Raw genomic sequence first — 21,851 nt, 5'->3', positions numbered from 1 at the left:
GTTCCTAAACTGTCCCAACTTGGGAATATAAAAATCAATCCTTAATCAGTTTTGGCTTGAGCTACATGAACTCCTGACTTGGTTATCTACAGAAACACCTGCTGCATATGGACTGCGGTGATTTCTATAGGTGCCTCACCACCAGCTTCTCAACGACAAATATGATTGGTCAAGATTTACAACAGAGGACGTAGAATTTAGAACAGTACAGCTGAGTCCCTTTGGCCCATAATATTGTGCTGATCTTTTAACCTACTCTAAGATTAATCTATCCTTTCCTTCCTGCGTAGCCCATCATTTCTCTATCATCCATGTGCCCATCAAAGAGTTTCTTAAATGTCCCTAATATATAAGACATAGGAGCAGAATTGGACCATTCAGCCCGTCGATTCTGCTCTGTCATTCCATCATGGCTGATTCATCATCCCTCACAACCTCATTCTCCTGCTTTTGCCCCATAACCTTTGACACCCTGACTTATCAAGAGCCTATCAACCTCCGCTCAAAATATACCCAATGACTTGGCCTCCACAGCCATCTGTGGCAATGAATTCTATAGATTCACCACCTTCTGGCTGAAGAAATCTCCAATCTAAATGGATGTCCCTCTATACTGAGGCTGTCCCCCCTGGTCCTAGATCCCCACACTATGGGAAACATCCTCTCCATGTCCACTCTTTTTGGGCCTTTCAATATTCAATAGGTTTCTTTGAGATTCCCCGCCATTCTTCTAAACTCCAGCGAAAGTCAAATGGTCCTTATACATTAACACTTTCATTCCCCAAATTAATCTTTGTGAACTTCCTCTGGACCCTCTCCAATGCCTGCACTTTTTTTTTAGATAAGGAGCCCAAACTACTCACAATACAAGTGCGGTCTGCCTTGACATTACATCCTTGATATCTGCCCCTACCACCACCCAGGCAAGGCATTCCACATACTCACCATTCTCTGTGAAGAAAAAAAAACTTTCTGCTGACATCCTCCCTACACTTCCCTCCAATCGCCTTAAAATTATGGACTCTGGTAGTTGGCCTTGCTATTGACACTTCTGTGCAATCAAAGGAACTCTCTATTTCTTCCTTCCAGTTTTCACTTCTGTTGTTTGACCCTTTCTGCCTCCAGATTCGTACAGTGTGGGAATCGATGCCCAGCGCAAATCTTTCAGAGTGTTGTTCTTTCCCCACAGTCTTAGGTCCTCTCCTGACTTGCCTCATCCCTTGAACTTGTTCTCCTCAACACTAAGTGTGCCTGGTGTCCTGAACAATGATATCTCAGTAGGGTATTCACGTAGAATCGCCAGACCCAACAATGCCCGAATATTGCTGATCTCACCTTGACCGATGATGTCACAAAGTGCACCACCTGTGATGACTGACCTGTGATAATGATAACGTGAAGTTTGAGAGACACTGTAACATCAGAAAGGGAAAGAATATTCTGACGTTGCAGTGACAGAGAATGCAAAAGAAATACAAGACCCTGAGACTCACCATTCACATCGACCTCAGCCTCACAGGACCCACACTGTCCCTGAGACTCACCATTCCACATCGACCCTCAGCATCACAGGACCCACACTGTCCCTGAGACTCACCATTCCACATCCACCCTCAGCATCACAGGACCCACACTGTCCCTGAGACTCACCATTCCCCATTGACCCTCAGCATCACAGGACCCACACTGTCCCTGAGACTCACCATTCCCCATCCACCGTCAGCATCACAGGACCCACACTGTCCCTGAGACTCACCATTCCCCATCGACCCTCAGCATCACAGGACCCACACTGTCCCTGAGACTCACCATTCCACATCCACCCTCAGCATCACAGGACCCACACTGTCCCTGAGACTCACCATTCCCCATCGACCCTCAGCATCACAGGACCCACACTGTCCCTGAGACTCACCATTCCCCATCGAACCTCAGCATCACAGGACCCACACTGTCCCTGAGACTCACCATTCCACATCCACCCTCAGCATCACAGGACCCACACTGTCCCTGAGACTCACCATTCCCCATCGACCCTCAGCATCACAGGACCCACACTGTCCCTGAGATTCACCATTCCCCATCGACCCTCAGCATCAGGACCCACACTGTCCCTGAGATTCACCATTCCCCATCGACCCTCAGCATCACAGGACCCACACTGTCCCTGAGACTCACCATTCCCCATCGACCCTCAGCATCACAGGACCCACACTGTCCCTGAGACTCACCATTCCCCATCGACCCTCAGCATCACAGGACCCACACTGTCCCTGAGACTCACCATTCCCCATCGACCCTCAGCATCACAGGACCCACACTGTCCCTGAGATTCACCATTCCCCATCGACCCTCAGCATCACAGGACCCACACTGTCCCTGAGACTCACCATTCCCCATCGACCCTCAGCATCACAGGACCCACACTGTCCCTGAGACTCACCATTCCCCATCGACCCTCAGCATCACAGGACCCACACTGTCCCTGAGACTCACCATTCCCCATCCACCCTCAGCATCACAGGACCCACACTGTCCCTGAGACTCACCATTCCCCATCGACCCTCAGCATCACAGGACCCACACTGTCCTTGAGACTCACCATTCCACATCCACCCTCAGCATCACAGGACCCACACTGTCCCTGAGACTCACCATTCCCCATCCACCCTCAGCATCACAGGACCCACACTGTCCCTGAGACTCGCCATTCCCCATCGACCCTCAGCATCACAGGACCCACACTGTCCCTGAGACTCGCCATTCCCCATCGACCCTCAGCATCACAGGACCCACACTGTCCCTGAGACTCACCATTCCCCATCCACCCTCAGCATCACAGGACCCACACTGTCCCTGAGACTCACCATTCCCCATCGACCCTCAGCATCACAGGGCCCACACTGTCCCTGAGACTCACCATTCCACATCCACCCTCAGCATCACAGGACCCACACTGTCCCTGAGACTCACCATTCCCCATTGACCCTCAGCATCACAGGACCCACACTGTCCCTGAGACTCACCATTCCCCATCCACCCTCAGCATCACAGGACCCACACTGTCCCTGAGACTCGCCATTCCCCATCAACCCTCAGCATCACAGGACCCATACTGTCCCTGAGACTCGCCATTCCCCATCGACCCTCAGCATCACAGGACCCACACTGTCCCTGAGACTCGCCATTCCCCATCGACCCTCAGCATCACAGGACCCATACTGTCCCTGAGACTCGCCATTCCCCATCGACCCTCAGTATCACAGGACCCACACTGTCCCTGAGACTCACCATTCACATCGACCCTCAGCATCACAGGACCCACACTGTCCCTGAGACTCGCCATTCCCCATCGACCCTCAGCATCACAGGACCCATACTGTCCCTGAGACTCGCCATTCCCCATCGACCCTCAGTATCACAGGACCCACACTGTCCCTGAGACTCACCATTCACATCGACCCTCAGCATCACAGGACCCACACTGTCCCTGAGACTCGCCATTCCCCATCGACCCTCAGCATCACAGGACCCATACTGTCCCTGAGACTCGCCATTCCCCATCGACCCTCAGTATCACAGGACCCACACTGTCCCTGAGACTCACCATTCCCCATTGACCCTCAGCATCACAGGACCCACACTGTCCCTGAGACTCACCATTCCCCATCGACCCTCAGCATCACAGGACCCACACTGTCCCTGAGACTCACCATTCCCCATCGACCCTCAGCATCACAGGACCCACACTGTCCCTGAGACTCACCATTCCACATCCACCCTCAGCATCACAGGACCCACACTGTCCCTGAGACTCACCATTCCCCATCGACCCTCAGCATCACAGGACCCACACTGTCCCTGAGACTCACCATTCCCCATCGACCCTCAGCATCACAGGACCCACACTGTCCCTGAGACTCACCATTCCCCATCGACCCTCAGCATCACAGGACCCACACTGTCCCTGAGACTCACCATTCCCCATCGACCCTCAGCATCACAGGACCCACACTGTCCCTGAGACTCACCATTCCCCATCGACCCTCAGCATCACAGGACCCACACTGTCCCTGAGACTCGCCATTCCCCATCGACCCTCAGCATCACAGGACCCATACTGTCCCTGAGACTCACCATTCCCCATCGACCCTCAGCCTCACAGGACCCACACTGTCCCTGAGACTCACCATTCCACATCCACCCTCAGCATCACAGGACCCACACTGTCCCTGAGACTCACCATTCACATCGACCCTCAGCCTCACAGGACCCACACTGTCCTTGAGACTCACCATTCCCCATCCACCCTCAGCATCACAGGACCCACACTGTCCCTGAGACTCACCATTCACATCGACCCTCAGCATCACAGGGCCCACACTGTCCCTGAGACTCACCATTCCCCATCCACCCTCAGCATCACAGGACCCACACTGTCCCTGAGACTCACCATTCCCCATCCACCCTCAGCATCACAGGACCCACACTGTCCCTGAGACTCACCATTCCCCATCCACCCTCAGCATCACAGGACCCACACTGTCCCTGAGACTCACCATTCCCCATCGACCCTCAGCATCACAGGACCCACACTGTCCCTGAGACTCACCATTCCCCATCGACCCTCAGCATCACAGGGCCCACACTGGAGTGTCTCCCCAGGACCTCATTGACCTGAGTCCCACAGGGTGCCCAGTACTCCTCCTTGTGACATAATGAAAAACAAATTTAAAATGTTTTGGGGGATTGATAACATGAAGTAGTCTGCAAGATCTGCCAGTTTGGGCTGTTCCGCAAAGCCAGCAGACTGATGAGAACTTTGGGTGTTTATGATGTGATGTCATTATGAAATATTCCACTGGCGATATGTTCTATTGCTTGGGCTGTAAATGAGATTTTAATGCAAAATTAAAATAAACCAATTAGCAATTGGCCCCATAAAAACTAATTTTATACTCTATGTGTAAATTGTTATTCCATAAGCTATTTTAAAATTCATTTAAAAACAATTCTAAAAATGTTTATGCAATTTCTGTTTCTGCCTTCAGTTATTTTCGCAGTGTTCTGTTAAAGACTTATAATATTAAGTTAAAAGATACGATTTATTTCTTGATTGATGGAAATGTTAACTGATTTAAATATTTAATTTGATTAAGTATTGAATTTACTGGGTGATAATGACTCTAATTGGACTGACATCAAAAGGCAGCAGGATTTGGGAAAGGGGTCACGAAGAGTGCTGGATCATGTCCAGTTGTGTGATCTTCTGCTGCCAGCCCTTCCAGAAAGTCCTCGTTATTTGTGAGGCACAGGATCACGGGTTCCTGACAGATAATAAATAAAGCAAAATGCAAGGACTGAGTACAGGAGATGGGGTGTTCTGTTGAAGCTGTATACGACGTTGGTGAGGCCTAACTTGGTGTAATATGTGTCAGTTTTGGTCACCTACCTACAGGAAAGATGTAAGTAAGGTTGAAAGAGCGCAGAGAAAATTTACAAGGTTTGTTGCCGGGTCTGGAGGACCTGAGTTACAATGAAAGATTGAATAGGTTAGGACTTTATTCCTTGGAATGAAGATTGAGAGGAGATTTGATAGAGGAATACAAAATTATGAGGGGTATAGATAGTGTAAGTGCAAGCAGGCTTTTTCCATTGGAGTTGGGCGGGACTACAACCTGAGGTCACAGGTTAAGGGTGAAAGGTGAAAAGTTTAAGGGAACATGAGGGAAACGTCTTCACTCAGAGGCTGGCGGGAGTGTTGAAGAAGCTGCCAGCAGAACTGGTGAATGCAAGTTCAACTTCAATGTTTCAGAGAAGTTTGTATAGGTACTTGGATGGTAGAGGTATGGAGGGCTATGGTCCAGTGCAGGTCATTGGGAGTAGGTGGTTTGGCATGAACTAGATGGGCAGAAGGGTCTGTTTCTGTATTGTACTTTTCTATGACTATACTCATTGGGACCACTGGCTACAATATTTAGGCTCTAGTGACTGGCAGCTGTCAATCAGCCAATAAAATGACAACCTCTATGAGAGTTTCAGCATGGTTTAAATAAAAAAGCTGAAACGCAGAAGAAAGAGGAGCTGGATTTCTGTTTACTGTGGTATCCTAAAAACACCACCTCCAACGGTGCTACATCACCCCAGAACTGGTGTCACGATTGAGCAGCTGTTGTGATTTTACACTTAGATTTTGGAGCAAGATTTAGATGCAATGGAATTTGCTAGGTGTGTCCAGGAAGGATTTCAGACTAGATCTGGTACTAGGCAATGAATCTGGGCAGGTTACAGATTTTTCACTCGGAGACAGTGACCACAACTCTCCAAGCTTTACCATAACCTTGAGGAGGGACAGGAGCAGACAGTCGGGGAAAATATTTAATTGTGGGAGAGCAAAATATGATTCTATTTGGCAGGAACTTGGGAATGAAAATTGGGAACTGGTGTACTCATGGAAATGCACAAGAAGAATGTGGAGGTTGTTTAGGGAGCACATGCATGAGTTTTCTGGGTAGGTTTGTGCCATTGAGGTGGGGTGAAGGAACTGTGATTGACAAGCGATATGGAACGTCTCGTCAAAAGGAAGAAAGAAGCTTACGTAAGGCTTGAGAAGCAAGGATCAGACAGGGCTTGGGAGAGTCAGGAGGGAGTTTAAGAAGGGACTTTGGAGAACTAGAGGGGACAAAGAGGCCATCGAGTGGTACATCCAAAGGAAGCAGTTGAGGTGTACACAGAGAGGACTCTCTCCGCTTTACAGAGTTTAATTCTCCTGGCCTTTCTGCTTCTTAGTAATCAAACACGCAGTTTTGTAATTCCAGCTTCCAGCCTGCAGCCTCTGAGCTAGTGCCAGGCTCAGGAACAACAGGCACCTCTTGCATCCCATCTCACAGATTATGTGTTCAACTCGGCTCACACTGAGCTAACATTAGGGTTCATACAAGACGCGGTCAGCAGCGGAGAGACACAAAAGGGTAGAATATTTGATTTCAGTAGGACACCCGCTGTTGCCTTTCATCCAAAAGCCAAAGCCCTTTTTTATGCCCTTTGACGTCATCCCTCAGATTCTTGGCCACACACTGGGCCCAAACCTTTACTGTTCTCATCTGGGATGCGGGAGATGCACTGAGAGGGTCTTGCCAGTAGCAAGTCTTTTGTCGTTGCTGAAGACCAAGATTTATTAAAAGAGCAAAACGTTTTGCCTCTTGATGACCCCCAAAGGCATCTCAACGAGTTTTACAGACTATCAATTATATTTGGAGGATTAGCCTGCCGTTGTTTCATTGGGAACAGCTGCTGTTTGGTGCACAGCCAGATCTGATGGGCAGCAATGAGGAAATGATCAGTGGGGTCTTTGTTGTAGGTGTTGTCTATTTAATACTTCAGTAATATTTGAATAATCTTGTAGATATGTTGTTTGATTAAGCATTCTTGTTCATTTAAATAATTCATTATTTTGGTTCAAAGGATGTTCACAAAAAAGATTCCTGGATTGAAAGGCTTGTCATATGAGGAGCATTTGATGGCTCTGGGTCTGTACTCACTGGAATTCAGAAGAATGAGGGGTGACCTCATTGAAATCTATTGAATGTTGAAAGGCTTCAGTGGAGCAGATGTTGTGAGGATGTTTCCCATAATGGGGGCGTCTAAGACCAGAGGGTGTCACCTCAGACTTAGAGGGGCGTCCTTTTAGAGCGGAGATGAAGAGGAATTTCTTTAGCCGGAGAGTGGTGAATCTGTGGGATTCATTGCCAGAGGTGGCTGTGGAGGCCAAGTCATTGGGTGTATTTAAGGCAGAGGTTAATGGATTCTTGATTGGTCAGGGCATGAAGGGATAGAGGGAGAAGGCAGGAGATTGGGTCAGCTATAACAAAATGGTGGAGCAGACTCGATGGCCCAAATCTGCTCCTATATCTTATGGACTTTTGGTCTTATTATGGGTTATATGTAAAAATGTGAATTGTATACATTATTACACTACCACGTGATATGTGCACACCTCGCTTAAAGTAAACACAAAGTTAGACTCACATTTTGGACTCCCATATCTTCCTTTGAATTAGTTTAATCTTTTGAAGTTACAAACATAACAGTAGGATATGAGCTTCTATTAATCAGGAGGAACTCTCCAGCTGATTATCAGAGCAGAGCTCTGATATTCTCGCTCTGCACAGATTGAATGTGCGCCTCGTTGCCAGAGTTCAGTGATGGTTTATCAGACATTTGGCACTTCTGACTGTGCCACACTCCCTCAGTGCTGCCTGACATTGCTTTCTGAAAAGGGGAGGCACTCAACACCACCTCCATGTTTGCCATCGTGCAGTGTCCCTTCCTCTGGGGTCAGTGAATACCCTAAACTGGGAGTGGAGTGAATGGAAGAAATCGAGAGTGGGGTTTTTGGGAGTAGTGAGAAACCCGTGGAGTAAATCCCAAACGAGGAGACACAAGGGACTGTGGATGCTGGAATGTGAAGCTACACACCGTCTCAGCAGGTCGAGCAGCCTCAGTGGGAGCAAAGAACTTGCTGAAGTTTTGGGTTGAAACCCTGATCCAGACTGAGGGTAGAGAGGTGAGACGGCCAGCAAAGAGAGGAGAAGGCGAGAGGTGGACCGAGGAGGCCTATAAGATGATAGACAGGGTGATATATTTTCAGGAGTGCTGTAAATCTGGAGTGGAGCACAAATCCAGAATACAGTAAATCTGGGATGGAGTAACTACAGAGTATTGTAAATCTGGAGTGGACTAAGTCTGGAATGGAGTCCAAACCCAGAGTTGAGTATGAATCCGGTGTGAGTTGAGGGTAGATTTAATGTGGTTCAGGGTAAATTAGGAGTGGAATGAATGAGGTGTGTGAGCAGAAATGATGAGAATTGGTCTGATTTTGTGAGGTGTGTAACCATAGAATCGGCACAAGGGGTTGACCCCATCCCTCAGTTTTAAAGCAGGCAGATTCTTCAGCATTGGGCTACCCCTCCCCACAGATGTGGTTTCTTCCCCCCTTGAGTTCAGCTAGAACAGGCTTGTCACAGGTACCCTGCCTCTGTTGTTGATGGGACACTGAGTGGTGTGAGGGCGGTTTCTGCCACATCTGCATTACATTCCTCGAATATACGTTTCATCTTGAGCATCTGGATAGCAAAGGTGTCATCAAGACGCTCTTTATTGACTACAGCTCAGCATTCAGTACCATTGTCCCCTCAAAACTATCAACAAGCTTCAAAACCTCGGCCTCAATACCCCCTTATACAATTGGATCCTCGATTTCCTCACCTTTTTGACCTCAGTTAGTTTGGTTTGGCAACAACATCTCCTCCACGTCTCCATCAGCACAGGCACACCGCAAGGCTGTGTGCTTAGCCTCCAGCTCTACTCCCTTCACACTTATGACTGTGAGGCTAAGCACAGCTCCAGTGCCATATTCCAGTTTGCTGACGACACAACAGTTGTGGGCCAGCTAAATCAAAGGTGGTGACCAATCAGCATATAGGAGGGAGATTGAAAATCTGGCTGAGTGGTGCCATAACAAACTCTCACTCGATATCAGCAAGACCAAGGAACTGATTATAGACTTCAGGAGAGGGGACCCAGAGGTCTGTGGGTCCTCAATGGAGGTTCAGAGATGGAGAGTATTTGCAACGTTAAATTCCTTGGTGTTACTATTTCAGAGGATCTGTCCTGGGCCCAGCATGTAAGTGCAATTGTGAAGAAAGCACAGCAGTGCCTCTACTTCCATAGGAGACTGTGGAGATTCAGCGTGACATCTAAAACTTCAACAAACTTTTGTAGTTGTGTCATGGAGAGTGTAATGACTGGCTGCATCATGGCCTGATATGGAAACACCAATGATTTTGAATGGATTCGGCCCAGCACAGCATGGGTGAAACCCTCCCAACCACTGAGCACATCTGTGTGAAACGTTGCCGTAGAAAAGGAGCATCCATCATCAAAGATCCCCACCACCCAAGCCATGCTGTCTACCATCAGTTACTACCTCTCAACCATCAGGCTCTTGAATAAAAGGGGATAACTACACTTGCTCCATCACTGAGAGCTTCCAACAATAGATCATCTCACTTTAAGAACTCTTTATCTCATGATCCCTCGTTATTTATGTTTGCATTTGCACAGTTTGTTGTCTTCTGCACTCTGGTTGATCTTTCATCGATCCTGTTATAGTTACTATTCTGTAGATTTGCTGAGTATGGCCACAGGACAATGAATCTCAGGGTTGTGGTGACATATACGTACTTTGATATTACATTTACCTCGTACTTTGAAATTTTAATTTTAGAGATACAGCACAGGACAGGCCCTTCCGGCCCAACAGGCCACACCATCCAGCAACCCAGCTGCATTTGTTGTTGTTCAGTCGTTCAGTCGAGTCCAACTCTTTGTGACCTCATGGACTACACAGGGTCCGCAGTAGATTGCCAGGCCTTTCTTCCATGCAGATACCGCTGCTGCCCAGGCTGGGTTTGAACTCTGGACCATTTGCCTTGAAGTCCAGTACTGATGCCATAACACCACCAGCCGGCCCACCCCGCTATGTCATCCTAGCCTAATCACAGGACAATTTACAATGAACAGTTAATCCACTGACCAATATGTTTTTGGAATGTGGGAGGAAAGTGGAGCACTGGAAGAAATCCACACGGTCACAGGACTCATGAACATAGAAAATAGATCATAAAACAGTACAGCACAGGAACAGGCCCTTCAGCCTACAGTGTTGTGCCAGCTCATCTAAAAAGCAAATTGAAAACAAAGTTCAAAGTAAAATTTATTATCAGAGTACATACATGTCACCACAAACAACCCTGAGATTCTTTTTCCTACAGTCACTCTAAATAAACCTATAGAACAGTAACTGTAAACAGGATCAATGAACAACAAACTGTGCAAATGCAAATATAAATAAATAGCAATAAAAAATTAGAGCATGAAATAACAAGATAAAGTGTCCTTAAAGTGAGACCATCGGTTGTGGAAACACCAGAAATAGGAGTGTAATTATTCTCTTTTGTTCAGGAGCCTGATGGTTGAGGGGTAGTAACTGTCCCTGAACCTGGTGGTGCGAGTCCTGAGGCTCTTGTACCTTCTACCTGATGGGAGCAGTGAGAAAAGATCATGGCCTGGGTGGTGAGGATCTCTGATGATGGATGCTGCTTTTCTACGGCAATATTTCATGTAGATGTGCTCCAGTGGTTGGTTGGGCTTCACACGTGTTGTACTGGGCTGAGTCCATTGCCTTTTGTAGGATTTTCTGATCAAGGGCGTTGGTGTTCCGATACCAGGCTGTAATACAGCCAGTCAGCACACTTTCCACCGCACATCTATAGAAGTTAGGCAAGGTTTTTGATAATATGCCGAATCTCTGCAGACTCCTGAGGAAGTAGAGGTGCTATAGTGCTTTCTTTGCAATTATATTTTTATGATGCATCCAGGACCCAAAAGCCAACCCCTCCTACCTACACAATATCCATACCCCTCCATCTTCCTCACATTCATGTACCTATCTAAATATCTTCTAAAGGCCTCTAATATATTTGCCTCTACCACCATACCAGGCAGCACATTCCAGGCATCCAACACTCTCTGAGTAAAAAAAAAATTACCCCTCACATCCCCCTTTCACCTTCAATGCACGCCCTCTGGTATTAGACATTTCAATCAACCCTGGGAAACATACTCTCTGTCCACTTTATAATCTTATAAACCTCTATCAGATCACCCCTCAGCCTCTGCTGCTCCAGAGAAAACAACCCAAGTGTGTCCAGCCTCTCTTGTTAGCACCTGCCCTCTAAACCAGGCAGCATCCTGGTAAAACCTCTTCTGCCTTTTTCCAAAGCCTCAACATCCTTCCTAGAGTGGGGCAACCAGAACTGTATGCGACACTTCAGATGTGACCTAGCCAGAGTTTTATAAAGTTGCAACATAATCTTTTGACTTTTGAACGCAGTACCCTGACTAATAAAAGCAAATATTCCATAAGCCTTCTTATAAACACGGTAGACACCATCTGTGGAATGAGAAACAGTGTTAACATTTCAGTTGTGATGAAGGGTCTCAGACCTGAAATGTTTTGTGGATCTTTCTTCACAGATACTGCCCGACCTGGTGAGTGTTTCCAACATTTTCTGGTTTTGTTTCTGTAGCTTTAGAACATAGAAGAGTACGGCTTAGGAATGTTTTCTATGGGGGGGGGGGAGGGAGACTAGGATCAGAGGGTCTCAGAATACAGGGATATCCATTCAGATCAGAGATGAGGAGGAATTTCTTTAGCCAGAGGGTGGTGAATCTGTGGAATTCATCACCACAGGCAGCTTGGGCCAGGTCACTGGAGGTTATAAGGTACTTATTACTCAGGGCGTGAAAGGTTACGGGGTAAAGTCAAGAGATTGGGGTTGAGAGAGAAATGGATCAGCCATGGTGAGATGACAGAACAGATTTGAGGGGCTGAATGGCCTAATTCTGCTCCTACACCTTATGGCCTAATACTGATAGGTGCTGGGTGATGCATCTCAGGGGCTGGCTGCTGGAGAGCGTCTGTAGTGCATGAGGAGTTTTGACAGCAGAGACCTCGGGATCCTGCTTGACAGTTCCATGATGGTAGCAACGCAGGTCAACGGGGTGGTGAAGAAGGCACATGGCAGAGAAAGATGGGGAGAAACAGGTCAAGTTAGGAGGGGCGTATAAAAACCGTGAGGTATTAGTGAAGGGCTTTACAAAAGAAGCACGGGCTCTGGTTATCTCAAGGACAGTAGCCAGTAGTAGATGCAGAGGTGACAAGCCTGCAGGGGTGTCAGTGTTTAGGGGAGAATGGAGCTGAGAGGGAAAATAAATCAGCCCTGATCGAATGGCGGGCAAGATTCGATGGGCTGAATGGAGTAATTCTACTCCTATATCTCATGGCCATAAGGAATAAGGTGAAGTGTCAACACAAAAAGATACGTGGCTGCTGGAAGAAAATCTTAGGGAATACATAATAAGTGATATTAAAATGAATAAATTATGTAAGATTAAACAGGTGCAGTACTGGAGAGACTCACGAAAGAAGTGTCGGAGAACAGGCAGGAGGAAGATCCAACAATGCAAACAGGGACACATGAATGATCCGTGATTAGGTAGGAGAAAGGTGCAACAATAAAGAGACGTTTGAAAGAAATTGAGACGATGCAGAGAAAGGAGACGAGGGAATGAGTTACAGGAGAGCGATGTAACAAAGGGAAGGCTCGTGAAAGAATTGTCAGAGACTAAACAAAAGATTGAAGGCGCGCACAGTTATACTGGCCTCTGAGTGACAGCATCATTGCAATAAATGTGGAAGGAGGAGGAAAGAGAATAATTGAGTGCTTCAAGAGAGAAATGATTTAAAAGCAGCCGTTTGTGTGTAACAAAAGGAAGCCAAGACTGGGGCTGAGCGTTCCAAACACCAGTGAGCACACCTACAAAGATCACTGCCTCAAGGAGCAGCATCCTTTGTCAAAGTCTCTCACCCTCCAGACTATGGCCCCCTTCTCACTACCATCAGGAAGGAGGTGCATTCTGTCAACCTTAGGTCCCACACCAGTTACAACCCTACGACCGGCAGGCTCCTGAACCAGCGAGGACAACTTCACTCACCACAACACTGCCCAACACAATCTTTGGACTCACCGTCAAGGACTCGATGTGGTTTACTTATTTATTTGTGGGGTTTTTTTCGGATTTGTGCAGTTTGTCTGATTAGTAGTTTGTCAGTCTTTGTGTGCAGTTTTTCACTGAGTCTATCGTATTTGTTCCGTGAATCTCAGGGTAGTATTTGCTGACACACACACACACACCTTTATAATCAATTTACGTTGAACTTTGAGCCTTAGTTTTGAAACATGAGGAGGAAATTGAAGAAAGGTGCAGACAGAGGTGGCATGGAAGGGAAACGCATTGAATACACGGTGGAGAAGACTAGAGAGAATGCAGAAGAGAAGGAAAATTGGCGAGTGAGAATTGGTAAAGCACGGAGAAGTCAGACTGGAAGAGTTGGGAAGGACCCTATGGTGTCAGTTTAGGACAGAACAGAAGAGATTATGCAGATGCTGTAAGTCCAGAGCAATACACACAAAGTGCCAGATGAACTCAGCAACTCAGGCAGCGTCTGTGTTTTGGGCTGAGACCCTTCATCAGGACTGGAAAGGAAGGGGGAAGAAGGTGGGAGATGGGAAGACTTGTACAGAAGATTAAGAATCGACTCCTTCACAATTCAAGATAAAATTTAGCTTTATTTGTCACATGTACATCAAAACGTACAGTGAAATGCTTTGCTTGCATCATATCAGATCAGCAAGGGTTGTGCTGGGCAGCCCGCAATTATCCCTACACTCTCGTGCCAACAGGGCATGCCCACGGTTTGCTAACCCTCGCTAACCCCTACTCTATGTCTTTGGTATGGGGAGGAAACCCACACAGTCACGGGGAGAACATACAAACTCCTTACAGGCAGCGGCAGGAACTGAACTGGATCGGTGATCACTGGTGGTCTATCGCTAAGTACAAAAGATCTAGGAATCCTTCAGCCTATGTGAAGGCTGACAAGTGCTTGTCAGGTCTGTGCTTGGAGAATGGTTGCATTGGTTCTGTAATTTGTTCAAGTTAACCATGTACCAGGGAGTAGTTTGGCAGTAAAGGAAAGGTATGTAGATGGTAGGGTTATGGGGGGGTGGGGGCAGTGGTCCCAGTGCAGGCCGATGGGGGTAGGAAAATGTAATGGTTCAGCATGAACTAGATGGGCTGAATGGCCTGTATCTGAGTTATACTTTTCTCTGACTCTCTTGAGTCTTTGTCTGTGTTATGAGAAAATGCGAAGGGTCCACTGTAGCTCCAGTGCAGAGTTCAGGTGAACAAAAACAATGTATTTGATTAGGATGGGGGAGTTCTGGTAGGTTTACCCCAGGAACAGAGGAAGATACAGTAAGTGGTGGACAGAGGGCAGTCCATCACAGGCAAAGCCCTCCCCATCGCTGAGCACATTTACAAGGAGCGCTGCCAAAAGAAAAGAAGCATCCATTATCAACGACCCCCACCGTCCAGGCCATGCTCTATTCTCACTGCGGCCATTTGCAAGGAGGTAAGGAGCCTCGTCCCACACCAGCAGGTTCAAGAAGAGTTACTACCCTTCATATTGTTAATACAAAATAAACTGCAGAGTTGTAAAGTTAGTCAGCTCCATCATGAGTACTAGTCTCCATAGTATCCAAGGCATCTTCAAGGAGTGGTGTCCCAAAAAGGCGGTGTCCATCATTAAGGACCCATATCACCCAGGATATTCGCCTTTCTCATGTCACCATCAGGAAGGAGGTACAGTCGCCTGAAGGCACACACTCAGTGATTCAGGAACAGCTTCTTCCCCTCTGCTGTCTGATTTTGGAATGGACAATGAACCCATGAACACTACCTCACTACTTTTTTATTTCTAAATTTTGCACTAATTTAATTTAACTACTTACTATATGCTTACTGTAATTCAGTAATTCAGTTTTTTCTCTATCATGTATTACATCGTATTGCCGCATAGTCAACAAATTTCGTGACAAACGCTGATGATATTAAACCTGATTCCGATTTATATTTGCTTTAACAAAAATACTTTCCTCCTAAAATTTTGTTCTGATAAAGACATCTGCTTTAGCAAAGCTTTCTAATCTTCCTAGACTTGCTAGACAAGTAAATCAACTCAAAAAGGAATATTTACATTCCTGTTATTCATAGAATAGAATCTACCACAATTTAGAAAGATCTGAAAACAGAATATGTATCTAAATGGATTAACAGATTAAGATGTTTCACCTGATGTGAGTTTGTGTAAATGAGGAGGCAATTAAATCTCGCTCAGTCTGTCACATGTGTGGTGGTCCTCCTAATGATCGTAGAGAGAACATCAGCTCTTCTTGTATATCCCTGATTAGAGTGGATTGGGAAGGAGGAAAGGTTGCATCATGAACTCTGTCTAAGTCCTAGGGGCTCCCAACCGGGGGCCCATGGGCCCCTTGGTTAACGGTAAAGCTCCATAGCATAAAAAATGTTGGGAACCTCCGAAAGAGAAAGAAGGAATTATTAACACAAGAAAACCTGCAGAAGCTGGAAATCCAAAGCAACACACACAAAATGCTGGAGGTACTCGGCAGGTCAGTCAGTGGCTGTGGAAAAGAGTAAACAGTCGAGGTTTCAGGTTGAGACCCTTCATCAAGACATCATGAGTCCTGATGAAGGGTCTCGGCCCGAACTGTCGACTGTTTCAACTTTCTATAGATGCTGCCTGGCCTCCTGAGTTCCTCCAGCATCTTGTGTGTGTTGCAAAGGACTAATTAATTGTGTTTATGTAAGTGTGCTCATGAATGACTACAACTGCATACGGTGGTAATCTGGCATGTCCAGAAATATAAACATCTACATTGTGCCGACTTGGACAACATTGAGAGAACATACAGTAGAATCCTACAACCCTTACAATATTAATATATCATACCAAATTCTGATCTAAGCTTAGAAGGATACACCAGCATATTTGGACATAATATTGACTTGCATAAACCCAACATCTGGCTGAAATATCAAATATTAAAGAAACTAAATGTCACCCAACATGCGTATTGTGGGAAATAAAATAAAGGTAAAGTGATCCACGTCACCACAAGGTGGCAGCACTTGTGCATTTGTACAACTGCAGCTGAGCTCAAACTTTGAACTTTGCTCGTGTCGCGTGCAGCCCTAAATTCAGGTGACGGCTTGTGATCTCTTCATTGTTTCAATTCATGATGGAGGAACACAGGTATGAGGTGCTGGCTCAGGTAGAACGAGAGAACCAAGATCAAGCAAAAGGCACAATTTACATCATGATCTGTCTCTCAGTACAGAATGTGACTAGGAACAGCTGCAGGTGCTCAGAGCTCTACCCCACCACAGCTCCTCACTGAACACAAGAAAACAGGTGCATGAGGCCAGTCGAATCCTCACATTTACCCCACATATGACTGATCAATGCTGGCTTCTGTACAAGACCCCCATGCTGTCAATTCATTGATCTTTAGAACAGTCAAGGTAACATCTAGCACCAGGGACACCTGCCACCCAGGTCATGCTCTCTTCTCGCTGCTGGCATCAGGAAGAAGGTACTGAAGCCTCAAAGACACAGACCACCAGGTTCAGGAACAGTTATTACCCCTCAACCATCAGGCTCTTGAACTAGAAGAGATAACTTTCCTCAGCTTCACTTGCCCCATCACTGAACTGATATATGAACAACCTACTGACTCCAGCACCTCCCCTGCAAGAAACTACCCTTTAAGTCTTCTGCCTCTCACCTTAAACCTAGCCCTCCTGCTTACTGAAGGAAGCAGATTCTGCCTAGCTACCCTTTCATAATCATGATCCAGGAAGAGTTTTCCCTTGTCTCTAGGCAGAGCTCGTTTGGAAGCAGAGGAAAGGTCACACAAGTTCTTGATGCTAATGGTATTTCAGGGTGCAGCCCAGTAGGACTGATGCACAGAGTCACCGGTCCTGTGAGTGTCCTGAGAATGTGCTTGAACACTGACCTGACAGTAGATCTTCAGTAGGTCCACCTTCCGGAGGCTGCAGAACAGAGAGGAGGAAACACGTCAATAAATTGGAGACACGGAGGCTGCAGATGCTGAAATCTGGAGCAACGAGCCATCTGCTGGAGAAACTCCACAGTTCCTTCTTTCCACAGATGCTGCTAGACACTCTGAGTTCTTCCAGTAGATTGTTCATTACTCATCAATACATAATCACCCCGGACGTATCCGAGCTCCACTGAAGGCCCAACAAACATAGTAATGAGTGCAATTCCAAATGAAGAATGATACTTCAGGGAGAGAGGCCATTTGGCTGATTGTACTATAGGAGAGGGATGAAAGCATTGTGTTCAGTATTGATTTCCTTACTCATGGAAAGATATTAATTCATTGGAAGCATTTCAGAAGACACTTTCAGAGGATACATGAAACAAATGAGTTAGAGTCGTAGAGCACTACAGCACAGTAAAAGGCCCTTTGGCCTATCTAGTCTGTGCTGGCTTGGTTATTTTATGAGGTTTGGACAGGCTAGACTCGTGCCCATTGGAGATTTGAAGATTGACAGGGGCCTTGAATGAAATGTAAGATCCCAAGGTACTGTATTTTAATGTCGAGTCACAGAGTTAGGCCCTTCAGTCCAACTTTATAAAACTCTGGTGAAGCCACATCTGGAGTATCGCGTACAGTTCTAGTCACCCCACTACAGGAAGGAAGTTGAGGCTTCGGAGAGGGTGCAGAGAGCTTTACCAGTAGCTGCCTGGTTTAGCGAGCATTTGCTTTTACAAGAGGCAGATGAACTTGGGCTGGTTTCTCTGAAGCATCTGAGGCCGAGGGGAGATCTGATGGGGGTTTACAAGATTGTGAGAGGCACGGGTAGAGTGGACACCGAGTACCTGTTCCCTAGGGCTGAAATGTCACACAGAGGGCATGCATTGAAGATGAGGGGGAAGGGTCAATGCGGATGTGAGGGGTAAGTTTTTTACCCAGCAAGTGGTGGATGCCTGGAATGAGCTGCCGGGTATGGTGGCAGAGGCAAATATATTAGAGGCTTTTAAGAGATGTTTAGACAGGAACATGGATGTAAGGAAGAATGAGGGATATGGACATTGTGTGGGTAGGAGAGATGAGTTTTTGGGTGTTTTTGATTTGCTTTTTAGCTGATCCAGCACAACATTGTGGGCTGAAGGGTCTGTCCCTGTGCTGTACTCTTCTGTGTTCATCCATGCCAACCAGGGAGCCCATTTAAGCCACTGTACATCCATTTGCCTACACCTCATCCATAGCCCTCTAAGCATTCCCTTTCCGCGGACCTGTCGAAGTGTCTTTTAAACGTTGCTATCGTACCTGCTTCAACCACTTCCACTGGCAACTCGCTCCATACACGCACCACCATCACTGTGAAGAAGTTGCCCCTCATGCCCCTCCTAAACCTTTCCCCTCTCACCTTACACGTGACAAAGATGTTTCCTCTTGAGGAAGAATGTAGAATCTCAGCTCATGTGTCTGAATGATTAGAGCTGGTCACTACAACATCTTCATTGGCAAGCTAGCCCGTTGTTGACCAATGTCCGGTAAAACTGATATCCTGAGAACCACGGCCTTGAGGAACACGTTATGTTCCGCCTGATGGCATAAATATTAATTTCTCTTTCTGGTGAACAAAAACTCCACCCTGAATCCTCTTCCCTTATTTCCTCCTGAGTCCCCTCCTCCTTCCCTTTCTCCTATTGCCCCCTTTCCTCTCCTACTCCAGCCCTTGACCTTTCCCACCTACCTGGCTTCACCTATTACCTTCCAATCAGCCTCTTTCCCTCCCCCCCCCACCTTTTAATTCAGGCATCTCCCCCTTTCCTTTCCAGTCCTGAAGAAGGGTCTCAGCACAAAACGTCAACTGTTCACTCATTTCCACAGATGCTGCCTGACCCGCTGAGTTCCTCCGGGATTTTGTGCGAATTGCTTTGGATTTCCAGCATCAGCAGATATTCTTGTGCATGCTGAGACGAGCCCGGACATTGGGAACACCGCTTTAATGACCCCTCTGTGAACCGCAGCGTTCTCCACCCTCCAGCAGTGAGTCTCGTTGTGTGAGGGCAGCTGTCCTGTGCTTATTGCGTAAAATCCTCTCCTCTCATCTTCAAGACAGTTTGTGACGTGAGCTGAAAGCCAGGGCTGTCTGCGTGGTGTGAGGGAAGGTGCTGTGGAGGCTGGGGAGAGGAACTCCGTTCCACGCTCTGAACACATCCCTAACATTGTCAGCGTATGGTGGGTGCTGTTCCTTTAGCAGGCACAGAGTCGCTCTCACACACTGCAGAGAGTCCTGTGGGGGAGCTGGGCCGAGCTCTGAACTGATTCATTCTGCCTGCCCTTTCCTTGTGGAGTGCTGCCTGTAAGCAATTAGTGCAGTGTCAGGTACCAATATAACCAGCTCCTGACTTCTCTCCAACACCCTCTCCTTTCTCATCTGCCACACACACACACACACACACACACACACACACACACACACACACACACACACACACACACACACACACACACACACACACACACACACACTCTCTCTCTCTCTCTCTCTCGACACATACACTCTCATACCCACATATTCTCTCACTATCTCACTATCACACATACACACACAAACCTTCTCAGTCACACACTCATACCCACAGACACACACATCTTCACTCTCACATACACACACACTCACAAAACATCCTCTCACAGCCACACATTCTGTCACACTCAAACACACACAAACATGAACTCTCACACTCAAACACATTGTCAGACCCAGATTTGCACACCAACACTCTCACAACTACACACCTACACGCTCGCATTCACACCTACACACACACCCTTTCTGCCTCTCTCCTCCACTCCTCTTTCTCTATTTTCTATACTTTCTCTGCCTCTCTCACTTTCCTCTTTTTCTGCTCTTTTTTTATCCCTCTCCCCCTCATTTTCCTTGTTTTCCTATTTCTCCTGCCCACACCCTTACTTCTTTCTCATCCCCGATTCTCTCTCCTTCCTTTCTTTCCTATCACTTGGTCCCTGGCTGTGAAACCCATCCAAATGTTTGGATCTGATCTCCAGTTTCCATGGAAATATTGACAAAGAGTTTGGATGGCCAACTCTGATTGGCTGCCTTCCTGGAGGATTTGGTCCATGACCTGTTCCCTGCCAACTATCGCACCTGGTTAAACAGGCAGATTTTCCCACTTCCAAAGCAACACACACAAAGTGCTGGAGCAACCCAGCAGGTTAGGCTGCATCCATGGAAATGAATAAACGATCGACATTTCGGGCTGAAGCCCTTCTTCAGGACTGAGAAGGAAGGGGGAAGAAGCCAGTATAAAAAGATGAGAGGAGAGGAAAGAGACTAACTGGAAGGTCATAGGTGAAGCCGGGTGGCTGGGAAAGATCAAAGACTGGAGAAGAAGGAATCTAACAGGAGGAGAGAGGACTAAAGGAGAAAGGGAAAGAGGAAGGGACCCAGGGTGAAAGTCGTAGGCAGGTGAGAAGAGATAAAAGGCTAGAGTGGGGAATAGAAGAATGAGGGGGTAATTTTTTTTACCAGAAGGAGAACTCGATATTCATTCCATCAGATTGGAGGGTACCCATACAGAATATAAGGTGTTGCTCCTCCACCTTAAGGTGGCCTCATCTTGGCACAAAAGGAGGCTGCCAATTGACATGCGGGAATGGGAATTCAAATGTTTGGCCACTGGGAAGTCCCCACTTGTGGCAGATGGAGCGGAGATGCTCGACGAAACGTTTCCCCAATTTCCGATGGGTCTCACCAACGTAGAGGCGACTGCTTCGGGAGCAGCAGTCTCAATAGACGCCTCCAACAAATTCACGGGTGAAGTGTTGCCTCACCTGGGAGGACTGTTTGGGGCTTTGGATGGAGCTGAGGGAGTAGCTGAATGGGCAGGTGGAGACCGTTTGCAGGAGGAGATTTGTGGGGAGGGGAGAATGGACAAGGGAGCGATCTCAGAGGACAGCAGAGGGAAGGGAAGGTAGAGGATCCCTTTGGAGACTGCGGGAATTGCGGAGGATAATGCGTTGGATGCGGAAGCGCATGAGGTGGTAGGAAAGGACAAGAGGAACTTTATCACTGTTGTGCCGATGGGAAGATGGGGTGAGCGCGGAAGTTCCGAAGATGGAGGAGATGCGGCTGAGGGCAGCATCAGTAGTGGAGGGAGGGAAATCTCACTTCCAGTTGGATTTTTGACCACACATTAAAAAAAAAATGCTGGAAGTTGATGAGAATTTGTAAAGTAC

The 21,851-nt window shown here is 47.1% G+C and overlaps 1 protein-coding gene across 1 annotated transcript in view; it reads right to left on the bottom strand.

The window, feature by feature from the left end:
* LOC140740275 (adenylate kinase isoenzyme 5-like) overlaps positions 1 to 21,851 on the bottom strand; it is a 115,928-nt gene that overhangs the window by 34,062 nt on the left and 60,015 nt on the right. Inside the window, exon 9 of the mRNA XM_073069404.1 lies at positions 17,565 to 17,601. Within this exon, the coding sequence (XP_072925505.1) occupies positions 17,565 to 17,601 (37 nt within the window). The remainder of the gene's footprint in view (positions 1 to 17,564; positions 17,602 to 21,851) is intronic.

Source organism: Hemitrygon akajei, chromosome 16 (genome assembly GCF_048418815.1).
Source record: "Hemitrygon akajei chromosome 16, sHemAka1.3, whole genome shotgun sequence".
Classification (NCBI taxonomy): Eukaryota; Metazoa; Chordata; class Chondrichthyes; order Myliobatiformes; family Dasyatidae; genus Hemitrygon; species Hemitrygon akajei.
Note: the sequence above shows the minus strand (reverse complement) of the source record. Positions and strands in the feature narration are given on the sequence as shown.